The 26000-nt window shown below is 44.8% G+C and overlaps 1 protein-coding gene across 4 annotated transcripts; it reads left to right on the plus strand.

The window, feature by feature from the left end:
- Positions 1-440: 440 nt before the first annotated feature.
- On the plus strand, positions 441-25182 carry RBM5 (RNA binding motif protein 5). Of its 4 annotated transcripts, XM_025884706.2 has the most exons (25): positions 441-565; positions 1901-1971; positions 3569-3734; positions 4481-4636; positions 8908-8977; positions 9466-9539; positions 12005-12088; positions 13272-13332; positions 13804-13869; positions 14133-14293; positions 14731-14828; positions 15437-15524; positions 15701-15778; positions 15859-15931; positions 16805-16890; positions 17279-17363; positions 17578-17669; positions 20194-20355; positions 20795-20944; positions 21027-21098; positions 21718-21897; positions 22214-22288; positions 23279-23376; positions 23455-23584; positions 24534-25182. In XM_025884706.2, exons 2-25 carry the CDS (start codon positions 1955-1957, stop codon positions 24657-24659), a joined length of 2448 nt encoding a protein of 815 aa, XP_025740491.1. In that variant the 5' UTR covers positions 441-565; positions 1901-1954; the 3' UTR covers positions 24660-25182. The 4 variants fall into 4 exon arrangements, with proteins under 4 accessions (XP_025740491.1, XP_025740489.1, XP_025740490.1 ...); XM_025884704.2 differs by having other exon boundaries at positions 23279-23584; XM_025884705.2 differs by lacking the exon at positions 441-565 and adding an exon at positions 603-865 and having other exon boundaries at positions 23279-23584.
- Positions 25183-26000: the final 818 nt, after the last annotated feature.

The following is a 26000-nucleotide window of genomic DNA, read 5'->3' on the forward strand; positions in this document are numbered from 1 at the left end:
TTCCTCACCTGCAAAATGGGTTTAATAGCCATTTCATAGATTACGAAAATGGAAGTAGATATTTGTAAAGCATCTAGCCCAACAATCTAGAGTCCAATAATACAATAATCAACTAACGTGACTTCTCTTAAAACCAGATTAAACGTGATGTTCTATATTGTGTTAGTGAAAGCAAACTGTGCTCTCTAAAGCCTTAGTAGCAAAGACAAAGAATTACCAATAAAAATAAGAGCTCTAAATCAGGGTCTGCAAATGGCAGACTGGCAACTTCGCCCTTGGTTTGGAAAAAAAAAAAAGAAAGAAATACGCAGGAAATTAACACGGGACGTAGTGAGTGACAGGATGCCTTAGCGACCACACTTCCCAGCAGTCCTCGCGCAGCCAGACACCGTCGCGGATTGGATGCCTCCTCGGGAGGCGGGTGGCGTGGGGGAGGGGACAGGCGCGAGGTGCTGTGGGTAGGAGACGGCCGTCGACCGAGGCGCCATTTTGTGAGGCGGCCGTACCCTGTCGGATAATCTGGGGCACAAAACCGCTACTTCTGACACTTTGGTCTCTTCTGGGGGTAAGTGCGGCAGCCGTCTGTAAACGACCCGCGGTTCTTGCTTTTGAGGCAGGCCTTGTGCAGCCTCCCTGACAGCCGCGGGTGGCGGCCGATCAGCCCCAGCCACATCTCTCGAGTAGCTAGCTACCCAAGGCATTGGCGGGCCGCGCCCCTTCTCGCCGTCTGCGCTGTCAGCTTTCAGAGGGCGTCCTCCCGCCCCACCTGAGGCCCGCTTCTTTCGGGCTTTTGACTGTGCCTCTGCCGGGACGCGTCTCCGACTCCCCAGCCCAACTGAACGTGGAGCCGTCGCCTGTCCCTCGGGTACGCCTCAGGGGCGACCGGCAGTTTCTAGCCGCCATCGCCCCGCGGCTGCATCTGAATCCGCCCTCTCCGGGAGGTTGTTCGGTGAAGGCTGATCTGCAGGCTGGGGGAGCGTTTTGGGGGTTGGGAGGGGCGTGTGCAGGCAGAAAGGGAAAGCCGGACGCCCGAGTCGGTCGGCGCAGGCTGTGGCGCCGCCATCTCGGCCGCAACACCCCACGGAGATGGGTCCAGGCACGGCCTCGGCGACGAGGGGCGGCCTTAAGAGATTTTGCCCAGGGCCTTATTTCTCCCAGGTGGTTCTCTTCCATTTATTAATTCAGCAAATGTTTGTTGAGCGCCTACTCTGGAACAGGCGCCAGGGACGGCTGAAACTAGTTTCTCAGACCTCCACGAATTGAACGCGGTCTAGCTCTGTGTTTTATCACCGCCGGGGCGCTGCAGGGCCCAGCTGGCAGCCTCAAGGGTTAGTGGTGGTTATTGTTACTGAGGAATTAAGTCGTGTCGAGGTTTGCTCTTGTCTCATTGAAATAGCTTAGGATCAGCCGTTGCGTTATAAATAAGAGATTTCAATTAGCGCAGCATCCCGGCTTCTAAAAGATTTAAACTTTGCATTAGAAGATTTTGAGATTTATGTTGCTCCTTGTATTAGTAAAGACGCTTTGATTATGTTTTAACGGCCACCTACCCCACCGGAGTTGCTTTGATTAGAACACAGGGAGCTGATTGCATCTCTGTCCTTTTTTGCTTCGTAATCCTAAAGTAGGAGAAGGGCAGGACTCTTCTGCTTGCGTCCTTTTATGAGTTTGTTATTGACTAGGGAATCTCATGTTTTAAGATATGCTTCATCTTCCTGCTATGCTCATTTCAACAAATGATTTTCATGTTGACAGTTGATCCCCAACTTCCTGCCCCCACCTTGGATAATCACTGTTAATAGTCTGATGAAATTACAACATCAGTAGTGTCCTAGCCTACAGAAAGATTGACTTAAGTGATCTCTCAAATTTTCAGCAGCCAATCTCTTTTGTTTCCTAGAAAAAAACAAAATTTGAACCTTTTGGAACAGAGTGCTACATCTTCAGTAGGACAATGGGTTCAGACAAACGGTAAGTTACTACTATACATGTCTTTGATTTCAGCATTTCATTGGGGACTGAATTTTCTTTTAATTGTTTATCAAATATTTGAGTGTCTATTTTGTGCCAGACGTTGTTAGTGCCTTCATGAGCCTTGCTCTTACAAGCATGCAGTTTAGTGAGAGAAGTGAAGTACTGTGTGAACTGTGCTATGTAAGAGAAGTCGAGGGTGCTGTTAGAACACATAGGAAGCATGTGTTTTCTTGGAAACATCTAGGAAAGCTTCCTGGAGAAAATGTTCACTAAGGTAAGTAAGAACTAGGCAAAGGAGGGAGTGGGTCACTGAGGGTTCCCAGTGTGGAAAACAGCCTATGCAGAAGCCAGGAGATATACAAGTCTGCCACTTTACACAGTAGCTGGCTTTAGCAAGCAATCAGTGAATGCTAGTTCTTGTCATTGTTCCCTCTGTGGCAAGATGATCCAGATTTATAGAAGCTTTAGATGGACCGTGGGTTACATGAAAAATAAATGAAAAGTTACTAAAGAATTGGTGGAGAATTAAGATGAGAGCATTTGGCTGCCATGTGATCTATGGATTCTTCCACTCAGACTATTTGATTTACATACACGACCTTTTTCAGCCACCTTCCTACTTAGTATTGAGTCTCGTCCCAGAAATTGAAGGCCCAGAGAGACTCAGAGGAGATGTTCATGTCACGTGATGTGATTGTTTTAGTGCTGTGTTAGCAGTCTGTGGTTCCAAAAACTTACTAAATTAACATTTACCCTTTTAGGGTTTCTTCCTCATTCTTCGCATTATGAAGTAGTCCTAGACTACTTGTGTCATTGGTGTCTTTTTGTTAAATTTGTGTACTGTAAATGAGGCCCTTCTAAGCCTTTCCTTTGTCTTGTCCTTACACAGTAGTTTTATGAACCTGGTAAACAATTTATGAAAGAACTGTATCTGTAGTTAAGTGGGTTAAAGCCTCTTGTTACTAGATTTTCCTGTGAGGCCCAGTGCTATCCAGTAACCAAAAATAAACCAGATGTTATGGGAAATAATATTCTCTGCTGGTGCTGGTTATGTCTAACAAATGAACTTGGTTAACTGCCTGATGAAGAAAAAAAATGAATTTAACTCATCCAGGTTGTTGGTCCATTTCCCAGTAGTGTGATACCCTTGAGAGTAGATGAGTCAGAACACACTCTCCTTTGAAATTGGGTGAAATGCTAAAAATTGCTTTCTTCCTATTTTTGATCACTAAGATCTGAATCAGGGATAAAAAGGGTGATATGTGTAGACTACAGGCTTTGGAATATACAGGATGAACTTGGACAACCTGACCTTTTTTTGAAAAAAAAGTATTAAACCCAAACATGTGATAACCATATTATCAAATTTAGCATGATTTCCTGAAAATTTTCTTTGCCTTAAGGGATGTGGATGTTTTCCTAGTGTGTGTTTTTATAAACTGGAGTTTGGGGATAAATTTTAAGGGATATGGTAAACTATTTGGATATCTTATACACTGAGCTGTGGGGGAGGAGGGGGTATTTTCAACCGTGTTTTCTAAAGGTATAAAATGTGATGTCCTTGAGAGTAACTGAAAATTATTTTCCCTGGCAGAGTGAGTAGAACAGAGCGTAGTGGAAGGTACGGTTCCATCATAGACAGGGATGATCGGGATGAGCGTGAATCCAGAAGCAGGCGGAGGGACTCAGATTACAAAAGATCTAGTGATGACCGGAGGGGCGACAGATATGACGACTACCGAGATTATGACAGCCCAGAGGTGAGTGGTCAGCGACCGGCGTGGTGTGCTCGGAGTTAGGAATTGCATGCACAAAGCCTCTAAGAGTCTGGAAATGTAGTAAGTGTATCTGGTGTGGAACTCTCCTCCTGAGTATTATGTTCAAACCCTCTATTCTGAATTTGTTGAGGTGACTAATCCTCAAAGACAAACTGAGCCTGTGGTAATAGAAATACTGGCCAGGGTTTACATAGGGCTCACCATACACCAGGCACTCCTTTGAACACCTGACTTACATGAACTTAGTTAATCCCTTATGGTAGGTGTCTTCCCATTTTAAAGATGAGGCCATTGGAGCATAATAATATACCAGCCCTATGCCTCGGCTGCTGCTTCTCAAAGTTGTAGTTTCAGTCAGCATAGCTTTTTCTCGTTCCTTTCTGTATGTAAACGTAGCTTTGTTTAGAAGTAATTGCGCTGCCCATGTAATTTTGCAGGGTTTTTTTTTTTTTTCATTTTCTGTGCATGTAATCTTCATATTGTAACAGGTAGTGGTATTTCATTGTGTGACAGTGTATACTGTGCCGTGAGTTGTGAAACCATTCTTCCTGAACTAAATGGCCCTTCTTTCTCCCCCCACCCCAGTTTAGAAACAGTACAGTGAACATCATCATGGAGTTCTCATACCCTCTCTGTTCCTAAAGATAAATGCCTAGGAGTAGAGGGCCTGGATCAGAATATATAAACCCAGCGTTGTTTTAATTGTAATTTTGTTTATTATAAATCAGAGAGAACGTGAAAGAAGGAACAGTGACCGATCCGAAGACGGCTACCATTCAGATGGTGACTATGGCGAGCATGACTACAGACATGACATCAGTGATGAGAGGGAGAGTAAGACCATCATGCTGCGCGGCCTTCCCATCACCATCACGGAGAGCGATGTAAGGGGAAACAGCAGTTCTAACAAGCAGATTTGGGGCTTCTCCTGTTTTCTCGTGCTGTTGTTTTATCTCAAGTTAACATCTCAGCCAGTGAAATGTATTTCTGTCTTTAGGGGGCAGTTCTTTTCAGCTTGGTTCAGAGGTAAATTACCATTTATATTTAGGCTTTGAAGTTCAACACAGAGCTGAGTTTTCAGAAATTCCTTAACTACAGGGAGCAGGTCTTATTCCTTCAGTAGCCCATAGAAGGTAATCAGTACATTTTTAATGAACTGGTTACTTATTTGGTGAGGATGTATCAGTAAAAACACTTTCTTCATGATCTGGCTACCCTTTGATTTGATGAAATGTATGCTATCCATTTGAAACCTGAGAAGCCTGTCAAAAAGGAAGGCCATTCCCTGGCTCCCCACTCCTCAGACTGGCCAGCTAGGGGCACTCCCTAATTTCCAGTGGCAATCTCTTCTCTGGCCCTCACCCATTTCTTCCAGCCACATCCACCACCTGCCTCCCTTATAGCCGCTTTGGACATGTTTTTCATTCTACCAGTGTGCCTTTTTCTGCTTAAAGTCTCCATCATGTGAGGCCTTTCCTGATCTACAAGGCAGATTGATGTTGAAAGAGGTTCTGCAGAATGTCTCTGGGAAAGGGGCGGGGGTGCTGGCTGGCCCAGTTGGTAGAGCATGTGACTTTTGATCTTAGGGTTTTAAGTTCAAACCCCATGTTGGGATAAATTACTTCAAAAAAAAAAAAAAAGGCATGGGGTCTCTGGAAGCTTCTTTAAGGGAGGTTTTTACTAGTGTAGGGTAAAGAAGGGTTCCAGGGAGATCTTAGTTGAACTGATTCTTAAGGGATCTAAAAGTTTGGGTCTGGTGGAGAACTAGGGGAAAGGTGTGGTAGACTGGCCCTCCAGGCAGTAGGATCACACAAGCAAACTTGGGAATAGAAAGATTCTGAATGTAGACAAGGCCTTTAAACCAGGTTCATTCGGTTGAATTTAAAGGCTTTTGACAGGAGAGAAGCGGGTGGGAAGGTGCTTTTGAGGCCAGGTGCTAGAATCATTGAAAGCCCAGATAAGTATAAAAGAAGTTACTTAGGGCTTTGATAGCAAGAGTTGTGCAAGTTAGAATGTTGGAGGGAAAGAATGGTAGTGGGAGGACAGGGAAGGCAGAGCTGAGCTCAGGCAGGAGCGGCAGTGGACATGTGGAGTAGGAGATGCAGGAATTCCTACAGGAGGAGTCAATTCAGGAAAGTTTTCTTGTTAAGAAGGTTGCTCCCTTGAGTAGTCTGCTGGCCTATGGCCCTGGGAGTCTGCCGAGGAAGTGAGTGGCATGGGGAAGCAGTGCCCTCACTGACTTTGGGGGGGGCCTCCCTGCTGGCTATGAAACAAGATTTAATGTTTTTGTATTTCAGGCTTCTTCAGGGAAATAGAAGTGCCTACCATAAGAAGGCTGGTTTTTCAAAGCAGAATTTCTGAGGTTGCCAAAATTGTGCAGTATTCTTAGCAGATTCACATGTTGAAGTGTTTAAAACATTTTAAAATTATAGTATTTAATCTCCTGAACTTCAGTTTATCATACTCATTGCGTTTTTTAGTTTAGCCCTCCCACTGATATGTGAACTCTTAGAATATCTTTAGTTACTATGTTACCATATGTGTTACTGTTACTACTACTTTTATAATAACAGTCTTTAGTTACTCTGATGACTAACTTTTCAGTTACTATGTTACTAAGCATGGACCTGAGTCACATGATGGGGTCTGGCTCAGTGTAGAACTTCTACTCTGTGGAAAAAATAGACATAGTCAGTTCTTTTTATTGGTGGTGGTTATGGTCTGTAAAGTGACTACAGATAGAATACTGAATACTGAACCATCACTCCTTGGGAAAATACAAAGTTAGGTTCCTGTGAGCCTCTGGTCACAACCATTTTCATCAACAGATCAACACATAACCTTGTTTTAGGTGCATTGTGGTTTAGAGATGCCTTATTTAATATATATTGTTGATTCATTAACCTTGAACTCACGTGCAACAACACTGTAACTCATGCCTGAATGAAGCTTATCCAACAATATGTATTTTCTGTCTGAGGGACATCATAGCCTCCCTGTGCTACACTTGGAGAGCCGCACTAAAGAGAGAAGTCACTGGGGCGCTCGGCCGGCTCAGTCAGTAGAGCATGCAACTCTTGATCTCGGGGCCAGGAGTCCAAACCCCATGTTGGATGTAGAACTTACTTAAAAAAAATAGTAATAATAGTGAAATCACTAACAAAAAGTATGAAAATGTGAAAAACTTGGCACTAAATAGACTGTGAAAAGGACACTTCTTTACATTATGGAAGCTGAAACAAGACACAGCATCACCTCGGCCTGGGATATGTGCATCAAGCGACTCACATCTCTCCCTCCTCTGCACATGTCTGCAGATGACTTGGAAGCACCACAAGTATTGATTGGGAGTTAGAAATTTTAGTGAGTGGACAAATTTGCAAATATGGAATCCACAAATAATGAGGATCAACAATATATAATCCTGTAGCCTTTGCACGTAATTATAGAAAGTTGGGGACCACTAAGAATTTATTTCACAAATTTGGCCCTGTTTTTCCTTTTTTCTGGGGGTATTTCTGCCTGGCATGATTAAAGAGACTAGTGTATTTCATTGCTTTTTGCAGTAAGGGCTTGGTCTAACATCAGTAACCTACCAGGGGTGCCTGGGTGGCTCAGTCAGTTTAGCGTCTACCTTTGGCTCAGGTCATGATCCCAGAGTCCTGGGATCAAGCCCCGCATTGGGCGCTCTGCTTAGCAGGGAGTCTGCTTCTCCCTCTCTCTCTTTCAAATAAATAAATAAAAACTTTAAAAAAAAAAATGACAACCTACCAGCCCAAATTCATTCTTCTAGGCTCAATTGATGTTTACTTTGACTTATTAGGAGCCTAGGAATGTTATGAGCTTTATTAATTTTCAGCACTAGTGTAAATGTAAGAAAATTACTATTTTCTTAAGATAATTGTGCAAAAAATGTTTGAGAGAGTTCCTTGTTTTTTGGCTATTGATTCTTTTTTTTTTTTTTTAAAGATTTTATTTATTTATTTGAGAGAGAGAGAGAGAGAGAGAATGAGAGAGAGCACGAGAGGGAAGAGGGTCAGAGGGAGAAGCAGACTCCCCGCTGAGCAGGGAGCCCGATGCGGGACTCGATCCCGGGACCCCAGGATCATGACCTGAGCCGAAGGCAGTCGCTCAACCAACTGAGCCACCCAGGCGCCCTTGGCTATTGATTCTTGATCATATACTTCAGAGGACAGTGCCATATCCTCTGCCTCTTCTAAATCTCATTTTCTTTCTGGTCCTTTAGAACAAAGGTGAGGCTAAGAGAGGCTTATAGGACAGTGTGCCATGGGCAAGACTTTTTTTTTTTTAACGATTTATTTATTTTTAAAGATTTTATTTATTTGAGAGAGAGCACACATGAGCTGGGGGTGGGGGCAGAGGGAGAAGGAGAAGTAGACTCCCCACTGAGCGGGGAGCCCATTGCAGGACTCCATCCCAGGACCCCAAGATCATAACGTGAGCCAAAGGCAGATGCTTAACCAACTAAACCACACAGGTGCCCCGAGATTTATTTTAGAAAGGAAGAGAGTGCACCCAGCAGGGAGGGGCAGAAGGAGACAGAATCCCAAGCAGACTCCCCGCCAAGTGCAGAGCCCGACACAGGGCTTGATCTCACAACCCTGAGATCATGACCTGAGCTGAAATCGAGTCAGATGCTTAACCGACTGAGCCACCAGGCACCCCAGCAAGATTGTTCATTATAACATAAATACTTGAAAGAAATTCCCAGGCAGCATATAAAGAATGCTTTCAAGGCTGTTACAATACATTCATTTCTATGAGGTTTTTTTTTTTATTGTTTTTACTTTTATTTTTTTTAAGATTTTATTTCTATTTATTTGACAAAAAGAGCACAAGCAGGGGGAGCAGCAGGCAGAGGGAGAGGGAGAAGCAGGCTTCCCGCTGAGCAGGGAGCCCGTTGCGGGGCTCGATCCCAGCACCCTGGGATCGTGACCTGAGCCAAAGGCAGCCACTTAACCAACTGAGACACCCAGGCACCCCTTATTCTGTTTTTAGAATGATTAAATGTTGGTGGTAGAAGTTAAAAACTTAGCTGATTAAGCAGTTGATGCAGTTCCTGGTCCTTGAACTTTCCTTGATGTGGAATAGTTTATGGCTGAAGCTTTAACTATAAACGTGTAAAACTCTGCAGATTCGAGAAATGATGGAGTCCTTTGAAGGTCCTCAGCCTGCGGACGTGAGGTTGATGAAGAGGAAAACAGGTGAGAGCTTGCTTAGTTCCGGCTGTTCTGGCTCTCTTCCCCATTCCCACCTCAGCCCCTAAAGACCATCCTGATTCCCCCAATCTTCAAGCACATGAATTCAGAATGAAAGGTTTGCCATGGCTAAGGAATGTGATTCTTTGAAAACGATATTAGAGAGCACCTGAGGACCTTTTTAAAAACTTTGTTTTTAGGGACTTTTTTTTCCTTCGGTAAGTAGTGATTTATAAACTCCTTGTTTGACTGTTTGTAGTCGGTTGCATGGTTACTTTTTAAGCGTGGAATCAAATCGAGTGGCACTTAGTTCAGGCGGCTTGGTTCCTTGCCATGGCAAAGTATCAAGAAGATCCCCAAGTCAAGTCACATTTGTAAAGCTGCTTCCCAATTGGCTTTGTCACGCAGTGTTGAAGCAGTGGGAGAGAGATTCACCTGTTATAAAGGAACTGACTAACACGAGTATCCCGTCTATATCTGAATGCTGTCTCTAGGTGTAAGCCGTGGTTTCGCCTTCGTGGAGTTTTATCACTTGCAAGATGCTACCAGCTGGATGGAAGCCAATCAGGTTGCTTCACTCACCAAGTCTAGATATTCATGAAAATGGAACAAGTCTGTACAATTTAAAAACAAAAAACAAACAAAAAGGTTGAAGGAGTGGTTTGTTCCAAAGGAGTGATTTTTTTTTTAAAAGAAAAGCTTTGTATATATTAAAATTGATAGTATTAGGATAAATACAGCAGCAAGGATTACATTGTAGAATTTGCTCTGCCTTTAAACATGGCTGCTTGGCAGAGCTTTGTTAATCACTGAATACCTGTCTGGTGATTATCAGAACATCTTGATGTTCCCTTTTTCACTACCGATTATGTTCTATTCATTATGTCCATTGAGAGTAATCTTAAAATATCCAACTCTCGATTTGACAGTGAAGAGAACACAGTAGAAGTTTGCTATAGGCATTTTGAAGTTATTCCTTATTTCTGCTTGGAGACCACAAGCCTCCAGGAGGCATAACTGCTCATGTGGGTCTTCAAGGACTATTTAAGGACCTCATGGAATTTATGAACAATAAGTCTGATGAGATTAGCCTGGGAGCTGGTGTCCTGCTGCTGTCTGATCTAGTTAAAGTGGCATTAACATTCTAATCTCCCTGAGAATGCCTTTTATATTCCGTTCAAAGCAAATCATTGATGGCTCTTTGATGTAGCATTAACTGAAGTGTTCTACAGTTTGTCAAGATGACGTTCAGTACTTGGCACTTAAATAACATTTTTTGCCAGAACTCCAAAGCATGGTATTGAATGCCTTAACCAAGTGCGTTCTGGGAGGTTTGCTTAACTCATGTTGCTTTTCTGCAACATTTTATGATTTATCACCCATAAATAAGTTATATTCTTCGGTAATATATTGCTATTTATAACAAAGACTCACTAATGAGGGTATCATTTTGATTGATTTGTTAGATTTTTAAGCCTCTCATTTTCTTAAACCAGAGGTGACGGCCTGAACTTACAGAAGTAGAACTTCATTCATTTCATACCATGGACACCATCCTAGTAAATTCAGAACTTAGACACAGGCTTCATGTGAGTCTGCTTTCTTGACGTGACAGCATCTTTTGATGCAGTGGCTGTATCAGAATGGCTTGCCTGGGAGTTTAAAACTCCAAGGAAATTAAAACCCACAAGACATTTAAAAATCTCCACAATTTTAATGTATACAAAGCTAAGTTCACATGTAATATTTCATTACAGTTCAAATTCACTCCAGAAATAAAAGGCCAGTAGGATTAGGGACTCAGTGATAGTTTGGAGTCTCCCCCAGCACACACCCCTCCTACTGGGATGATCTTTTGACATATCTCCCAGCTTCATTTTTGTTTCTGTACAACACAGTGAGTGGCTGGCCCTTCAGCTCTTTTCCTCTTGGCCAGACATGCAGTCTTGCCTTTAGATATTGCAGAGACAACATTCACAGCATGTCTTAACTCTTCCAGGATTTTCAAGAACCAAATTGCTCAACAGTATGTATATTTAGAGGGGTTAGACTCCTTTTAAAAATCTGGATATCTAACCTCCTCCTTAAATCTGTTCTGATAGTGTCAGAACACCCGCTCCCTCCCCCTTTGCCGCCCCATAAAAAGCAAAAGAAAAGGTGCTCCTGTTAAATGAAGGCTCTTTGGGGGCAGGTGCTGGGTATACTCTTGGCTAGACTGATTGAGCTCGGAGTTTTGACCTTTTAGAGTTGCATCCCTTCTAGTCACATGCTTGACTTGAAGGGTAAGGTGGTGTATACATTTACGAACTCTTCTGACCCCCCTGAAGAAACTTCATTGGCCTCCTGGTTACTCATCTTGAAGAGAGTACCATGTATTTCAGGGAAAAACACATCTGTCACCTAGGACATAACATGGTTTCAGTTGGCAGGAAGAATCATTTAGCTGCTTTAGAGTCGATGGCATTCAGAATAGGCCCTCCAAAGAAAGAATTGTAACCAGATTCCCTTTAAAACTGAGCTCCCCTCCCCTTGTCCCCCAGAGGACACATCCTGAAGCAGGAGTTTGGGGAAAGGGGAAATAGAAAAGCTTTTACTTTGCATAAGGACAGGGGACTGGGGGAAAAGTGAAGCGAAGCCCAAGGACACCATACTGAGGCTAAAGTAGGCAATCTCAGAACTGGGAGAGTTGTGTCTTCTGCTTTTTTGAAATAGACTATCACTCTCAGGCAGCCTGGCAATGCTGAATGTTAGGACTTCTGTCTCTGCTGGAGACACGGCCTGGTGCATGTCAGCGGTTAGAGTTTGGCAGCTTTCTCAGCACTCCCTGACTCCGTTTACCTTTACTCCGCATCCCATTCTCTTACTGCCTATCTGAAGGATTGGATGGGCAGAGTATAGGTGGCGGTGGTTGGTCCTCCCCGTATGTTGTCCATTTAATTCCAGAGCACTGATTTTTCCGAAGTGTGCTCTGCCCTGGGAAAATGGACACATGTTCCTCACAATGGGAATAACTAATTACTTCTTTTTTTACAGAAAAAGTTGGTGATTCAAGGAAAGCATATTGCGATGCATTATAGCAATCCCAGACCTAAGTTTGAAGATTGGCTTTGTAACAAGGTAAGCATGTACTCTTACCAAAAAGGCAAAACTTCAGGTTTTGTTGTTTTTTGCTTTGTCTGTCTGAACAAGGAAACTAAAAAGTATACAGTCACCAGCTTTTTAATCATAGGGGGATTTTCATGCTTTGTGACTTTCTTTGGGTCTTCCTGTGTAGATACTAGAGTCCCTAGAACACTAGCGATTTTATTTATTAAGATCCAGGTTCTAAGCTCATTGTTTCAATTAGGATTTTAGGTTTGTTCCACTTTACTGTTTTTTGATTTCTGGAGGTCTCTGTCAACTTATGGCATAGTCTCTTAATTAAATTAACTAAATCCTTCTGACACTGTTCAGGTTATGAAAGATCTGTTATAGTCCTGTCGGGGCACCTGGCTGGCTGAGTTGATAAAGCATGCAACTCCTGATCTCAGGGTCATGAGTTCAAGCCCCATGTTGAGCATAGCGCTTACTTTAAAAAATAATAAAAATTAAAAGAAATAACATTATGGTCCTGTCACCAGTGCACCTTTTTTTTTTTTAAGATTGATCGATTGATTTATTTGAGAGCACGCGTGCAAGTGGTGGGTGGGCGCATGGGGCAGAATCTCAAGCAGACTCCCCGCTGAGTGGGGAGTCTGATGCAGGGCTTGATCCCACAATCCTGAGATCATGACCTGAGCTTCGGAAACTGAGAGAAACTTAACCAGCTGAACCACCCAGGTGCCCCACCAGTGCACCATTTTGAGCTTGGGTGTTGCCATTGACATTCTGAAAGTACTTGGATTCTTCGTTTGCATGTGGCCCGTGTCTAGTAGGAGACTAGACAGTATTCCATTTACATTGTGTTTGTGTATATAGAGTGGTCCATATAGTGAGTGCTCTTCTGATAAAAGAAAAAGAACTTCGCCACTGTAGGGTTTGCTCTAGGGTTTTTGGGTGAACTGAAGCTTTCCCCCAACTTGATAAAAATGGAATTCTACTTCAGAATCTGTCAAGATTTGTTTTTCTTGGAATATTTCACAGTGAAACATTTTAAATTTTTAGGTGAATGTCCCTTTGTCTTGGTTACATGATGTCACTCTCTGCTTTTTTATTTGCTTACTGGGACTTGTCCATGGCCCTATTGCTCTAACCCACTTCCTTACTAGTAAGCCTGGCCTACTGTGAGAAATAATTACAGAGAAAACTTTTTTTCTTCCAGTGCTGCCTTAACAATTTCAGGAAAAGACTAAAATGCTTCCGATGTGGAGCGGACAAGTTTGGTAAGCCCAAACTCAGCTGTTTGGAATAAGCATTAAAAACCTGACTGATTGAAATGTCTGCGAACCTGAGGAGAAAAGTATAGATTGTAGGGCATTTCAACAAGTAATTCATATATTCTCCTTAAATTTTCTTACCTTACGTTGGGTAGATGCTTCTGATGATGGTGGGTGCAGAGAGTTCTTTTATTTTCCAAAATAAAGCCAGCTCACCTGGTTTGCGTTCTGCATCTGCTTTTCTTTAGTACCGAGGCACTGTCAGTCCACCGGCCCAGTTTTTGCATTCCACGTTTATCATGTCAAAACTAATCATGTTTTATTATAGCCACAGATGGTTTAAAAAGAAAAAAATGACTGCTACGTTTACTTATAATTAAAACTTTGGGGTTTGAGTGTATTTCTTTACTAAAAATACACTGGTTTATTTTTTGTTTGTCTTCAGTTACTGAGTCTCCCTGTCTCCTTCCCTTATAGACTCTGAACAGGAAGTGCCCCCTGGAACCACAGAATCTGTTCAGTCTGTGGATTACTACTGTGATAGTAAGTCCCACTATGTTCTTTTGGCCTTTGTGGTAGAAGTTGACCTTAATTGGAAGTTTTTGTTCTCTTACCCTTTTTTTAATGAACAGTGATGGCTTCAAGTTTGTCCCATAAAAGATTGGTTTTAGAGTCTTCTCCATGTCAAAGTACAAAATATACTAGGAATCTCCCAAAATGGATTTATGTATTTGTCCTTGAGCCTGCCTTGGAAAGCACTGGTGGTGGGAATGCACATGTATGTCATTTGTCTCTTTCACCCCCAGCAATCATACTTCGAAACATAGCCCCGCACACTGTGGTGGATTCCATCATGACAGCGCTGTCTCCCTACGCGTCCTTAGCTGTCAATAACATTCGCCTCATAAAAGACAAACAGACCCAGCAGAACAGAGGCTTCGCGTTTGTGCAGCTGTCTTCTGCAATGGTGAGGTGCTCGCTGAATCTTTCCTTTTAAAAGAAACTGGGCAGTGAGAGGCAAATGTGGTTCATCTAATTGTAATACTATGTGTAAGGCTCCTGGAGCCCAAAGTTCAAGGCTGCATGTGATAAGTGGTAAAAATAATGTGTATACCTATAGATAATTGGCAGAAGTGAAGTTTGAGCCACAGCTTAATTTTTCTTTTTTGCTTTGTTTTAGATTGGTTTAGCATTTACTCCTTTAATAATATGGGATACCTTCGTGTGCTAGAGGAAAGAGGGCTATTTTTTTATTTCTTCAAGGTTTCATATGCACAGACAATAATTACTGTGTGTGTTTTTTTGTTTTTGCTTTTTTTAATAGAAAGCTGTAGCCCTTTGGGGTAGGTGGGCGGAGGGATTTAATTACATGACAGAATTGTCTTTCTTGACATTCTCCTTCAGGATGCCTCTCAGCTGCTTCAGATATTACAGAGTCTCCATCCACCTTTGAAAATTGACGGCAAAACTATTGGGGTTGATTTTGCAAAAAGTGCCAGAAAGTGAGTGGCTTTATTGTCCTTATTTCAAACTGCTGTACTTGCACAGGGATGCTTTGCTGACTGTACCCTAAGCCCATGTTCTCGACACTAAGACACAATCCTCCCTGGTTGCCAAGGTCAGGAGGAAGACCGTTGTCTTTCTTCTCTTACAGTGTGTTCCCTCCTGTCCTGAAAAAACAGTTGCCAGAAAACTTCAGAGCAGGACAGAGGCACACGTGGCAGATGGGTTGAGAATATGTGCTGTGCAAACCGCTTCAGGATAGTGCAAACCCATCTGGAAATATTCCTTTCCAGAACAGCACACTAATAGCTTCATATAGAGTGAGCTTCGGTCTAGAGATGTAAATTTCCTGTTTGTAGTATCATTACTCATCCAACAGACACCTTACTAGATGGCAGAATACAGAGTAAAACAGTGATACTACAGAGACATTTGCCCACTAAGGAATTTGCCCGTGGAGACCCCTTCCTGCTCTGAAATGAGGCCTTGCTAGCATTGGAGGGCTCCCAACAAAGGCTAGAGTGAATTGCTCTTCCTTGGCAGTGTGGGGGGACAGATGGGGGACATACTGAGAGAGAGCCACATGATTAGATTTTTGTGGTTTCAGAGACTTGGTCCTGCCAGATGGTAACCGGGTCAGCGCCTTCTCTGTGGCTAGCACGGCCATTGCCGCTGCTCAGTGGTCATCCACGCAGGTAAGGTGGAGGGGTTGTTTTTTTTTCAGAGTAGTGTGGTGGTGCCCAAAGTCACAGAAGTGATCTTTCCCCTGTGTCTTAGGAGCTCTCCAGGGGCAGTTTTAGGGAGTTCTTCCTGCCTTCTTTCCTTGATGTCCACTAACCTCGCCTGTGTGTCCTCTTTGGACATTTTGTAGGCTCAGAGTGGTGAAGGAGGCGGTGTTGACTACAGTTACCTGCAGCCGGGCCAAGATGGCTATGCCCAGTATGCTCAGGTAGGTGGACTTAACCAGCATCCAACTACTCTCCAGAGCATGTCTGAGAATAGCAGCTTTAACAGTGGACTTTTCTTCAGTACTCACAGGATTACCAACAGTTTTATCAGCAACAAGCTGGAGGATTGGAATCTGATGCATCATCTGCATCAGGTAGTAAACTTCATCTCTGTTTTAGCTTTTTTTTAAGCAGCTGTGGTTAAGGAGATAGGACGTGTCCGTTTCCCTGCAGGGCGGGGGCAGAGGGTGCACATTCAGGGTTGTCACCGTGTGCCTAAGGTTCTGGGCAAGATCAGGAATGGATAACAGCTTCTTAGAGACTGTTGTGATGAGTGTTCATTCTTAGAATTCAACTTTGTTATCTCCCCTGGCTATGTTGTTTGGAATCCTGGGAGCCCACATAGGTTCATGGGGGCAGAGGGTGTGGCCCTAGAGTCTGGTGCCCAGACATCAATCACAAGGGTCATTGTAAGAAACCTTTGCTTTAGTTTTTGTTCTAGAATTATAAAAGCCTTATAGTTAAATCTTTTCTGAACCCCAGACCAGTTCTTGATTCTTCTGTTCCTCCTTCTTACAGTCATGCGGAATATTTAACTTTGTGTGTAGCATTCTAGTAGGATTATAAAAATGATAATGTTACAGGTTCCAGGATGTTTAGTAGGAATTACGTTATTAGGAACTGACCCATCCATGGGGCGCCTGGGTGGCGCAGTCAGTTTAGTGACTGACTCTTCGTTTTGGCTCAGGTTATGATCTTGGTCTCATGAAATCGAGCCCTGCTTCGGGCTCCATGCTCAGCACGGAATCTGCTTGATACTCTCTCTCCCTTTTCCTCCGCCCCTCCCCACTGCTCTCTCCCTCTTCCTCCGCCCCTCCCCACTGCTCTCTCCCTCTAAAAGTAAATCTTTAAAAAAAAAAAAAAGACCTGACATATACAAAGAAGGCTAGTTTGGGCATTACAGATAAAGATGTTTGGCTTGGAGTTCAGCGCCCTGGCCCTTGCTAACCCCCTGTGTTTATCATCAGGCACAGCAGTGACCACCACCTCAGCGGCCGTAGTGTCCCAGAGTCCCCAGCTGTATAATCAGACCTCCAATCCACCCAGCTCTCCGGTAATCCTGTCGTCCTAAATACAGAACTGGTGACTGTGGGGGAAACTTTGTTTTGCTGTCCCAAGTATTATCCTTTCCTGCTGTGTGAGCCAGGATTGAATAATACACAGACATTCCAACTTTACTTCTCTGTGTCTGGTAATATTAGATAATAATTTGGGGTATGTATTTAAAACATAAGATTCCAAACAGGGTGTATGCTTTCTGCATGCCTCGACTTGACCTTTAGGAAGAAAGTTGTCAGCATGTGTTTTGTTCAAGGATTGCCTTAGATCATTGCTTACAGTGTGTCTGTCAGGGGAGCCCTTCCACCTGGATGTTTGCAGTGATTTAGTTCTCTTTAGAGGCTTTACAGTTGAAATTATATTGAAGCTGCTGTTCTTTCCAGACTGAGGAAGCACAGCCTAGCACTAGCACAAGTACACAGGCCCCAGCCGCTTCCCCCACTGGTGTAGTTCCTGGTACCAAATATGGTAAGCCAAACCTCATGGGGCTGTTGACAGTTGGAAGGTCCTAGTTGTTGTCTGTGTTTAGTAAGAGTTCCTCTCCCTTTGTGGGTGTCAGAGGGACACTTGGGGTTATGAGAGAAGACAACCATTAAGGCCTGCCGCATCTCAGTGGCTTAGAGGTTGAAGGAAAGCTCATTTCTTACCGGGAATGACTGTGTGCTGGTTTTTGTTTTTGCAGCAGTGCCTGACACATCCACTTACCAGTATGATGAATCTTCAGGATATTACTATGATCCGACAACAGGGCTGTACTATGACCCCAACTCACAGGTAAATACACTGTTTTCCTCCCCAGTTTCACTAGTAATATCTTCGTTTCACTTAATCCCATTTATGAGGCATGACTTGAAGTATCTCCTGCAGAGGAGCGAGTGGCCCAGATTAGTTTTAAGTTCTTCAGACTCACCAAGATGTAATTTCTACTTTAGGATTTTAATTTTAAATTTAAAGGTTAAAAATGTTTTGAGGTACAACATACATACAGAAAAATACACAAAGTTGAAGTGTACATTTCTTTGAATGTTTACGTGTATACACGTGTATATCAGCACTGAGATGAGAGAACATTCCTGGCATGCTGAAAGTTCCTTCATGCCCCTTGCTGGTCTCTACCCGCCCTCTTCAGTAACCTCTAGTCTGACTTAAAGTACCATGGGTTATTTTGTCAAGTTAAAATTTATAGGTGGCCGTTAGTGTTTATGTAAAGATAGAAGTTTGAAAATGTGGTTTCTCTTCCTGTGTATTTTTTTTGAGATGAAATTCACTGTTTCCTTGCTTGTTTGTTTTTAGGTATGTGGGGGGTTTTTTGTTTTTTAAGTAGGCTCCACACCCAAAGTGGAGCCCAACACAGGGCTTAAACTCATGACCCTGGGATCGAGACCTGAGCTGAGATCAAGAGTCAGATGCTTAACCGACTGAGCCACCCAGGTGCCCCCTTAAGAATTTTTTTTTAAAAGATTTATTTATTTTGGGGGAGCCTGGGTGGCTTAGTCAGTTGAGCGTCTGCCTTTGGCTCAGGCCATGCTCCTGGGGTCCTGGGATCGAGCCCCATGTCGGGCTCCCGCCTGCTTCTCCCTCTCCTTCTGCCCTCCACCCCCCCACTTGTGCTCTCTCTCTCTCTATTTCAAATAAATAAATAAAATCTTAAAAAAAAAAGACTTCAGTGAGAGAGAGGACACGCTTGAGCATGCACACACACTGGGTAGGGGCAAAGGGAGAGGGAGAGAGAAACCCAAGCAGACTCTCCCCACTGAGCGTGGAGTCGGACATGGGGCTCAATCCCACGACCCCAAAATCAGACCTGAGCAGAAACCAGCAGTTGGACACTTAACTGACTATGCCACCCAGGTACCCCTAGGTTTTATTTTTAAGTAATTTCTACATCCAACCTGGGGCTTGAACTTAACAACCCTGAGATCAAGATCATGCTCTATCAACTGAGCCAGCCAGATACCCTTTGCTGTTTGTTTGTAATCCAGAACATTTTCATCACCCCAAGAAGAAACCCTGTACCCATTAGCAGTCACTCCTTAGTCCCTCTTTACCCCAGCAACCACTGTTTGCTTTTTGTCTCAACAAATTTGCCTCTTCTAAAAGCATTTCATGTAAATGGAATCAGATAACATGTGACCTCTTGTGTCCAGCCTCTTTTACTTAGCATCCTAATGTATTCTTGAGGGTAGAAATTAGCAGATCTCCAGGTGATGTTTTATTTTGGGTAGTGGTATATTATTTTAAAGAGGAAAGGCAGCTTTAACACTCCATAAATAAACAGTTACTTATGACTAGGATCTGTATATATAGAATAGTAAAATAAGTGCTTTTAACAGGAACTTGGCATTGAGAGCTTGTGGTTTCTGAGAGTGAGGTGTGAAGCAGTGAGGGACCCACCTGAGCAAGCTAAGCCTTGCATGGTTCTACTTCTCTTGCTTGTGAAGTCTGACCACCATTACCCAAGCAGTTCTTAGTGGCCATAGCAATATGACTCCTCTGTCTGATACATGCCACCTTCCCCAGAAGAGACATAACAGACCATCTCTCCAGGGTCCCTGCTGAGCAGGTAGAGCGAATGACTAGGGAGTAAAGAAGAGGAGAGATGGGTGCTACCTATCTACCATTGCAGTTCTTCCTATATACGTCAGATCTGGTTCCTTCACTTACCCTTTCAGGCTCCTGAGCTGGCTCTTTACAACCCTATGTTTGCTTACCTGGGTGTCCAAAGGGTTCCGGATGGTTGAACCCGATGATGAACTATTAACTGGTTGTCATGGAGGATGTGTAATTAAAAGCTCCTCCTGAACAGGGGGTGCCTAGGTGGCCCAGTTGATGGGGCTTGGACTCTTGATCTCAGGGTTGTGAGTTCAAGCCCCATGCTGGGTATAGCGATTACTAAAAATAATAAATAAATAAAAATCTTTAGGGGAAAAAAAATGAAACCACCTCTTCTGGCCACTTGGTTTGTATAAAATGGTCTGTCTGTGGAGAGGAGTCAGACACATAGCTCTTTGGGTGCCCTCCAGGCCCAGGGTTTAGATTAATGGAACTACACTCTTTAGAAACCATATTCGACCTTTGCCCAAGAAGTTTCACACCTCTTCACTGGCTGGTTCTTCATCCTTACCATACCAACACATACAGTAGTTTCTCTCTGGGCGTGAAATACTATTGCTCTGCAACATGTTTTGTTTGTGTTTAATTTTTTTGACAAAACAATCTTGACATACCTTTTTAACAAAATATTCCTGTAATGGTTTGACAAAGCAGAAAGTCTGCATTAATTGTGCTTTGTTCCTAGTACTACTACAATTCCTTGACCCAGCAGTACCTTTACTGGGATGGAGAGAAGGAGACGTACGTGCCAGCCGCAGAGTCCAGCTCCCACCAGCAGACGGGCCTACCTCCTGCAAAAGAGGGGAAGGAAAAGAAGGAGAAACCCAAGAGCAAAACAGCTCAGCAGGTGAGACCATGAGCCCATGACCCAGCCAGGGGACTCGGTTCTCTCTGGGGGATTGGCCTTTTGTTGGTGGTGGTGGGACATCTGTGTCAGCTTCATTTGGATTTTTTTAAAAACTGGGCCACACATTTACATTAAGTTCGCAGAGCATTTTGTAATTTTTTAATGTTACCATACATTGTTTGTCGGCTGCCTATATTCATACTTCGAGGGAAGAATATCCTAGAATATTCACAGGCTTTCGAGCAATATTCGTTAATGACTTTGATCCTATGCAGTAACATCTCATGAAGATATTTGTAGGTAGAAATAAGGGTGAAGGGGGTTTTGTTGCAGAGCGTGTGATTGAGGTGAGACTCTTAATGGCTGCTTACTGTGGCACAGGAGACTGTTCTCTAAAGTCATGTATCTAAATGGTTTTTTCATGGTTGTTTGGCATTAGATCGCCAAAGACATGGAACGCTGGGCTAAGAGTTTAAACAAGCAGAAAGAAAATTTTAAGAACAGCTTTCAACCTGTTAATTCCTTGAGGGAAGAAGAAAGGAGAGAGTCCGCTGCAGCAGACGCTGGCTTTGCTCTCTTTGAGAAAAAGGTAACAGTAGCAGGAATGGCCGCACTTCGTGATGGGAACTTAAGTAAAACTTGAGGGTTATGAGTTACTCTCTCTTTCTCAGGGAGCCTTAGCTGAAAGGCAGCAGCTCATCCCAGAACTGGTGCGGAATGGAGACGAGGAGAATCCTCTCAAGGTAAGGCAGGACCACCGGTGTCGTAAGGCCGTATGTGTGCTTTGTGTCTCACTGGGGATCTAAGCTTCATCTTGGCTGTGATTCCTCGTTAAAACTGGGTGTGGCCGCTGTCAGTGGGTATTTAGAGCAGTTCCTGCACATGGAATCCATGTCCAGGGCTTTGTTTTCTGGGTGAGAGCCGGAGAGCTGGAGCAGTGAATGAAACCTGAATTCCTGAGCTCAGTTGAGTTTTGTTGCATTTGTAAATAGAGTGTTTTAACGGTCTGGAAAGAGAAAATTGGAGACAGTAAAACATGTTTTACTGGACAGATACTGGTCTAGGTGGGCCATTGCTCTGATCTGTTCTATTTGGGGTTTTCATCCATGGTGAATAGTTTGAAAACAGCCATCCAGGAACTTTTCCTGGGCCCCAGGAGGGTTGGTACCAGGAGGCTGGCAGGCCCTGTGCTTGAGGACCTGACTGTTGCGCACAGTTGAACGAAACGCAGTTCACTGTCCAAGTATGGCACAGGGCAGTGGGGGTTCTTGCACGTCTGGAATTACGCGTTACTTTATCCAGATACGTAGTCATGGCTCCTTCCCGCTGTATGTGTCCAGTGACCCACCCTCTTGTCCCCAGAGGGGTCTGGTTGCTGCTTACAGTGGTGACAGTGACAATGAAGAGGAGCTGGTGGAGAGACTTGAGAGTGAAGAAGAGAAGCTGGCCGACTGGAAGAAGATGGCCTGCCTGCTGTGCCGGCGCCAGTTCCCCAACAGAGACGCCCTGGTCCGGCACCAGCAGCTCTCAGACCTTCACAAGGTGGCGGTGCTTCTCTGAGCTGATCTGAGGCAGGGAGGGGAGGGAGCAAGGCGACATGGGTGCCCTGACAGTGGTGAAGGTTCAGCAGATCCCTGCCTGGAGTGATCGCCTTTCAGAAGGCTGTTCTTACTATGGTCTATTCCAGATCAAAGAGTGGCAAGGAGCATGGTGGCTCCGTATACAGCAGGCTCTGGCTTTCGTGCCGTGCCTATTGAATTGGGCTTTGACTCTTAGAGTAAATAGATACTGATAGAACTAGACATTTCAAATCAGGATGGTCTGCATTCTTACTGTGTCTATCAAATCTCTTGTACAGCAAAACATGGATATCTACCGACGGTCCCGGCTGAGTGAGCAGGAGTTGGAAGCCTTGGAGCTGAGGGAGAGAGAGGTGACTGAGGGTCACTCTGCCACTGGAAGGAGTGTCTTGTATCTGCCTTTAGCTTTTATTTGTAGCACTTAGTTCTGGGTCCCAGGGGCAAGGTAGGATTTGTCACATACTTGTCACCCGGCCATTTTGGCTCATGTAGCCTGGACCTGGGGGCTCTGTGCGTTGTGAGCTCTGCCCTGAGTCTGTGAGGACGCACAGAAGCACATCCTGAAGACTGCTCACAGGTCCTGCAAGCCAGGTACTTGCTGTTGAGGACATTGGATTTTAGTAAGGAGAACGTGATCTCGTTCGGCCTGTGATGAGGGAGGCTTCCCATTGGGCCCAGAAGACATCAGGTTATAAGACAACTGCAGGTGATAGGGAAGGAAGCAGCAGACAGGGCAGGGTTTGGGGTGAAGGCAACAAAAGTGAGGCCAATAATGGACAAGCATTTGATAGTTCATGAGGCAGGTTGAGTGCCAGCTGCATTTAAAATGCAGAGGGAGGCCCATGGGTTAGAAATGAACCAGTGGGCAGAGTTACTTGAAATTTCTCACCCCATGACAGTTTTATAGTTCAGGCTGTCTGTAGTCAGGGCTTCTGCTTTCCTGTTCTTTTCCGCTGTTTATGGTGCCAGCTCCCCAGGGACTGATGAGCAAGTCTCTGGAAGCCTCCTTGGTGCCGTCTGTCCCCAGTGGTGAGAGGAGCGGCAGCTCTGCCCTCCTCTGGGCTGCACCGACGGCCCAGCAGGCCTGTCGAAGTGCTTGACCAGCAACGGCTAATTAAATAAAACTCCTTGTTTCAGATGTAGCTCTGCACCAGGTTCCACACGCAGTCGATCGGACTAAGTGCAGTGAGGGAAACAAGGGTGTTTGGTGTTTCAGACCACTCTGAGAGGCCAAGCTGCAGATGGGGAAAGTCCTTGAGGGTGGTGATCATGAAGTCTGAGTACGTCAGGCTGTGGCAGATTCAAGTCTGAATGTCTCTAGCATTGTTTGTTCTCCGATGTAGATGAAATACCGAGATCGAGCTGCAGAAAGACGGGAGAAGTACGGCATTCCAGAACCTCCGGAGCCCAAGCGCAAGAAGCAGTTTGATGCCGGCACTGTGTATGTGTTGCGCACCTTTTCCACTCCGTTAGCGGGGGCTCTGGCTGTTTTTAGTAACTGTGTGTTTGCCACTGGCAGGAATTACGAGCAGCCCACCAAAGATGGCATTGACCACAGTAACATTGGCAACAAGATGCTGCAGGCCATGGGTTGGCGGGAAGGCTCGGGTTTGGGAAGAAAGTGTCAAGGCATCACAGCCCCCATTGAGGTAAGCAGTAAGATTGGGCTTCAGTGGTTTGCAGGCTTATTTTAGTGAGGAGACGAGATAGAAGCAGCCAGACGGCCTGGGGTCCAGGGGAGAGTTTATGTCACGACACAGGGCCATCTCCTCTGGGCTGCGCCCCCACCCAGTGGGAGTCTCCCTCCCTGCAGCCTCTGCTTATGTCACTCCCCCTTTAAGATGTCAGTTGGGAGGATTGGGGGTGATACCCTACTTGATTTTTCTGGTCTTCTGGTATCTTTGGGTAAAAGCCGTCTTCTGAGAACTGTGTATGTCTATGTCCTTTGTTAGAAACAGTCCCTTACTTAACACCGACTCAAATCCATGTAGCTTAGATTGGATTTTTTAAAAGGTGTACGGTGCTTTAATTTCTAAGTGATCTTGGTTATGTATAAAATAAATTATGATTTAGTAGGATTTTTATGCATGATAAGAAATCGTTTAGTTGATCAGAGTTCACTCAGATTCAGATATAATCTCAGGATCCGAGGATCCCCACCCACTGGCCTTCTAGACCAGAGCACCACCAGAGCACCACTCCCTCTCTGACCTGGCAACACAGCTTAGGTCAGACTATTACAGACAGAACATGTTTGTCTTGTGCAAGCGAGTTCTGCTGACATGGGGCTGTCCTGCTAGGATCTCTGCCCATAATTACCAGACCTTCCTAGGCTTCAGTGGAGTGCTTTGGGGCCCTTACTCGGCACAGAAGCTTGCTGAGCAGGCCCTGGGGGGCAGGGTTGGGGGATGTGTCTCTCTCTGCATATCTTCCTTAACCCATTTTATTCCTTTGGTCCTTAAATCTACTCCAGGTCTCCCAAGCTTCCTCCCTCCTGTCCTTGGTGGGTGGTCCTGTTTGGGAGTCGCCTGGACGAGCAGGAGTTGGAGCGGTCCACACCCTACCTGTCAGCTGCTGACAGAAATTTTGTTCCCCTAGGCTCAAGTCCGGCTAAAAGGAGCTGGCCTGGGAGCCAAAGGCAGTGCATACGGACTGTCGGGCGCGGATTCCTACAAAGATGCTGTCCGGAAGGCCATGTTTGCTCGGTTCACTGAGATGGAGTGAGGCTCAGAGAAGGAGGGAGGGAGGGAAAGACGACGAGCAGCTCCTCAGCGCACAGGGAGGGGTCCGTCTCCTGAATTCACTCTTAGCACCTGTCTCTTTAAGGGCATGCCTTGTGCTGTTAATAGTTTCAAGGGGAACCACTCCATTCTACAAGGTTCTCCCACTTAAAGGAGTTCTCCTTATATGGGCTGTCTGGCGAATGGCCTTCCTTCCTGCCAGAGGGCTTGTGAGCTGGCCAGGGGGACAGTGGGTCTTTTATACTTCAGTGTACATAGTGTAATGTAGTGTGTTTTACGTGTGTAGCCCATGTCATGGTCTGTCAGCCCCTCACACTCCTGGGGGGTGATGAGATGCCCTGGGTGGTATGTGACACCAAAGCCGCCTCTGTCATTTGTTGTGCTGTCTTTTCTTGGCAAGAGCCTTGTGTATATTTGTATATTACACATTTGTACAGAATTTTGGAAGATTTTCAGTCTAGTCGCCAAATCTGGCTCCTTTACAAAAGAAATACCTTGAAAAATGAGTGACTGTGTCTCTTTATTCTCAGGTGACCAGGTGTGCCGAGCATGTCTGAGCTAGTCAAGCCTGGTGGTGAGATAAGTGTGTTAAAAGTCATTTATAAATAGTATTTTATGCTATTTTCCTTACCCCAAGCATGTTCAGATTCTTAAGTTCAAGAGTGTTTTAAAATTCTTCATGGAAACTCAGTCATAACTGAGTCAGCTTTTCCACTTCCATTTTCTAAAGAGCAAAGTGTGAGCACTTGTGTGTCTCCAGTTTCCAGACTATTCCAGCATGCAGCGTCAGGCTGTTACTGCTCTGCTGAGGGGCAGGGACTGAGGCGGCCGCCGTCCCCCTCCATGGCACTCCACTCGCTTTCTGCCCCTCACTTCAGCTGCTGAGCAGCTGCTGAGGGGTGTTGCAGAGTTTACCATTCTAATGGGGTCATCCCATCTTTGTCGTCATCTTCATGAGGACAGGAAGTGTGTCTGAGGCTGGATGTGGTGATGGGGGATCCATGTTGCCAGTCTGAGCTGAGTGCTTGGGCTCCGTGTTTGGCATATAGTCAGGAAGGGAGCTTATTCTCAAAGCTAGAACATCACAGATTTTGTGGGTGGTCCCGTTTTCTTACTTTGAGATAGGCCTGGCCCTTGTAAAAGGATGAAAAGTACTCAGGAGGCACTTGCAAGGGGAGTGCTCATGGGGCCCTCACCCCAGTCTGCCGGGGTGCCTTGGAAGGTGAGGAGGCAAATGCAGAAGCCCCACACGTGGGCTTCTGTGAGGTAACACAGGTAAGGGTCCCAGAGCCCTGCCTTCCAGGGTCAGTGCTGGAGCAAGGAG

This window comes from Callorhinus ursinus, unplaced genomic scaffold (assembly GCF_003265705.2).
Source record: "Callorhinus ursinus isolate GAN/ISIS: 27379988/994484 unplaced genomic scaffold, GSC_fseal_2.0 scaffold15, whole genome shotgun sequence".
NCBI classification, from domain to species: domain Eukaryota; kingdom Metazoa; phylum Chordata; class Mammalia; order Carnivora; family Otariidae; genus Callorhinus; species Callorhinus ursinus.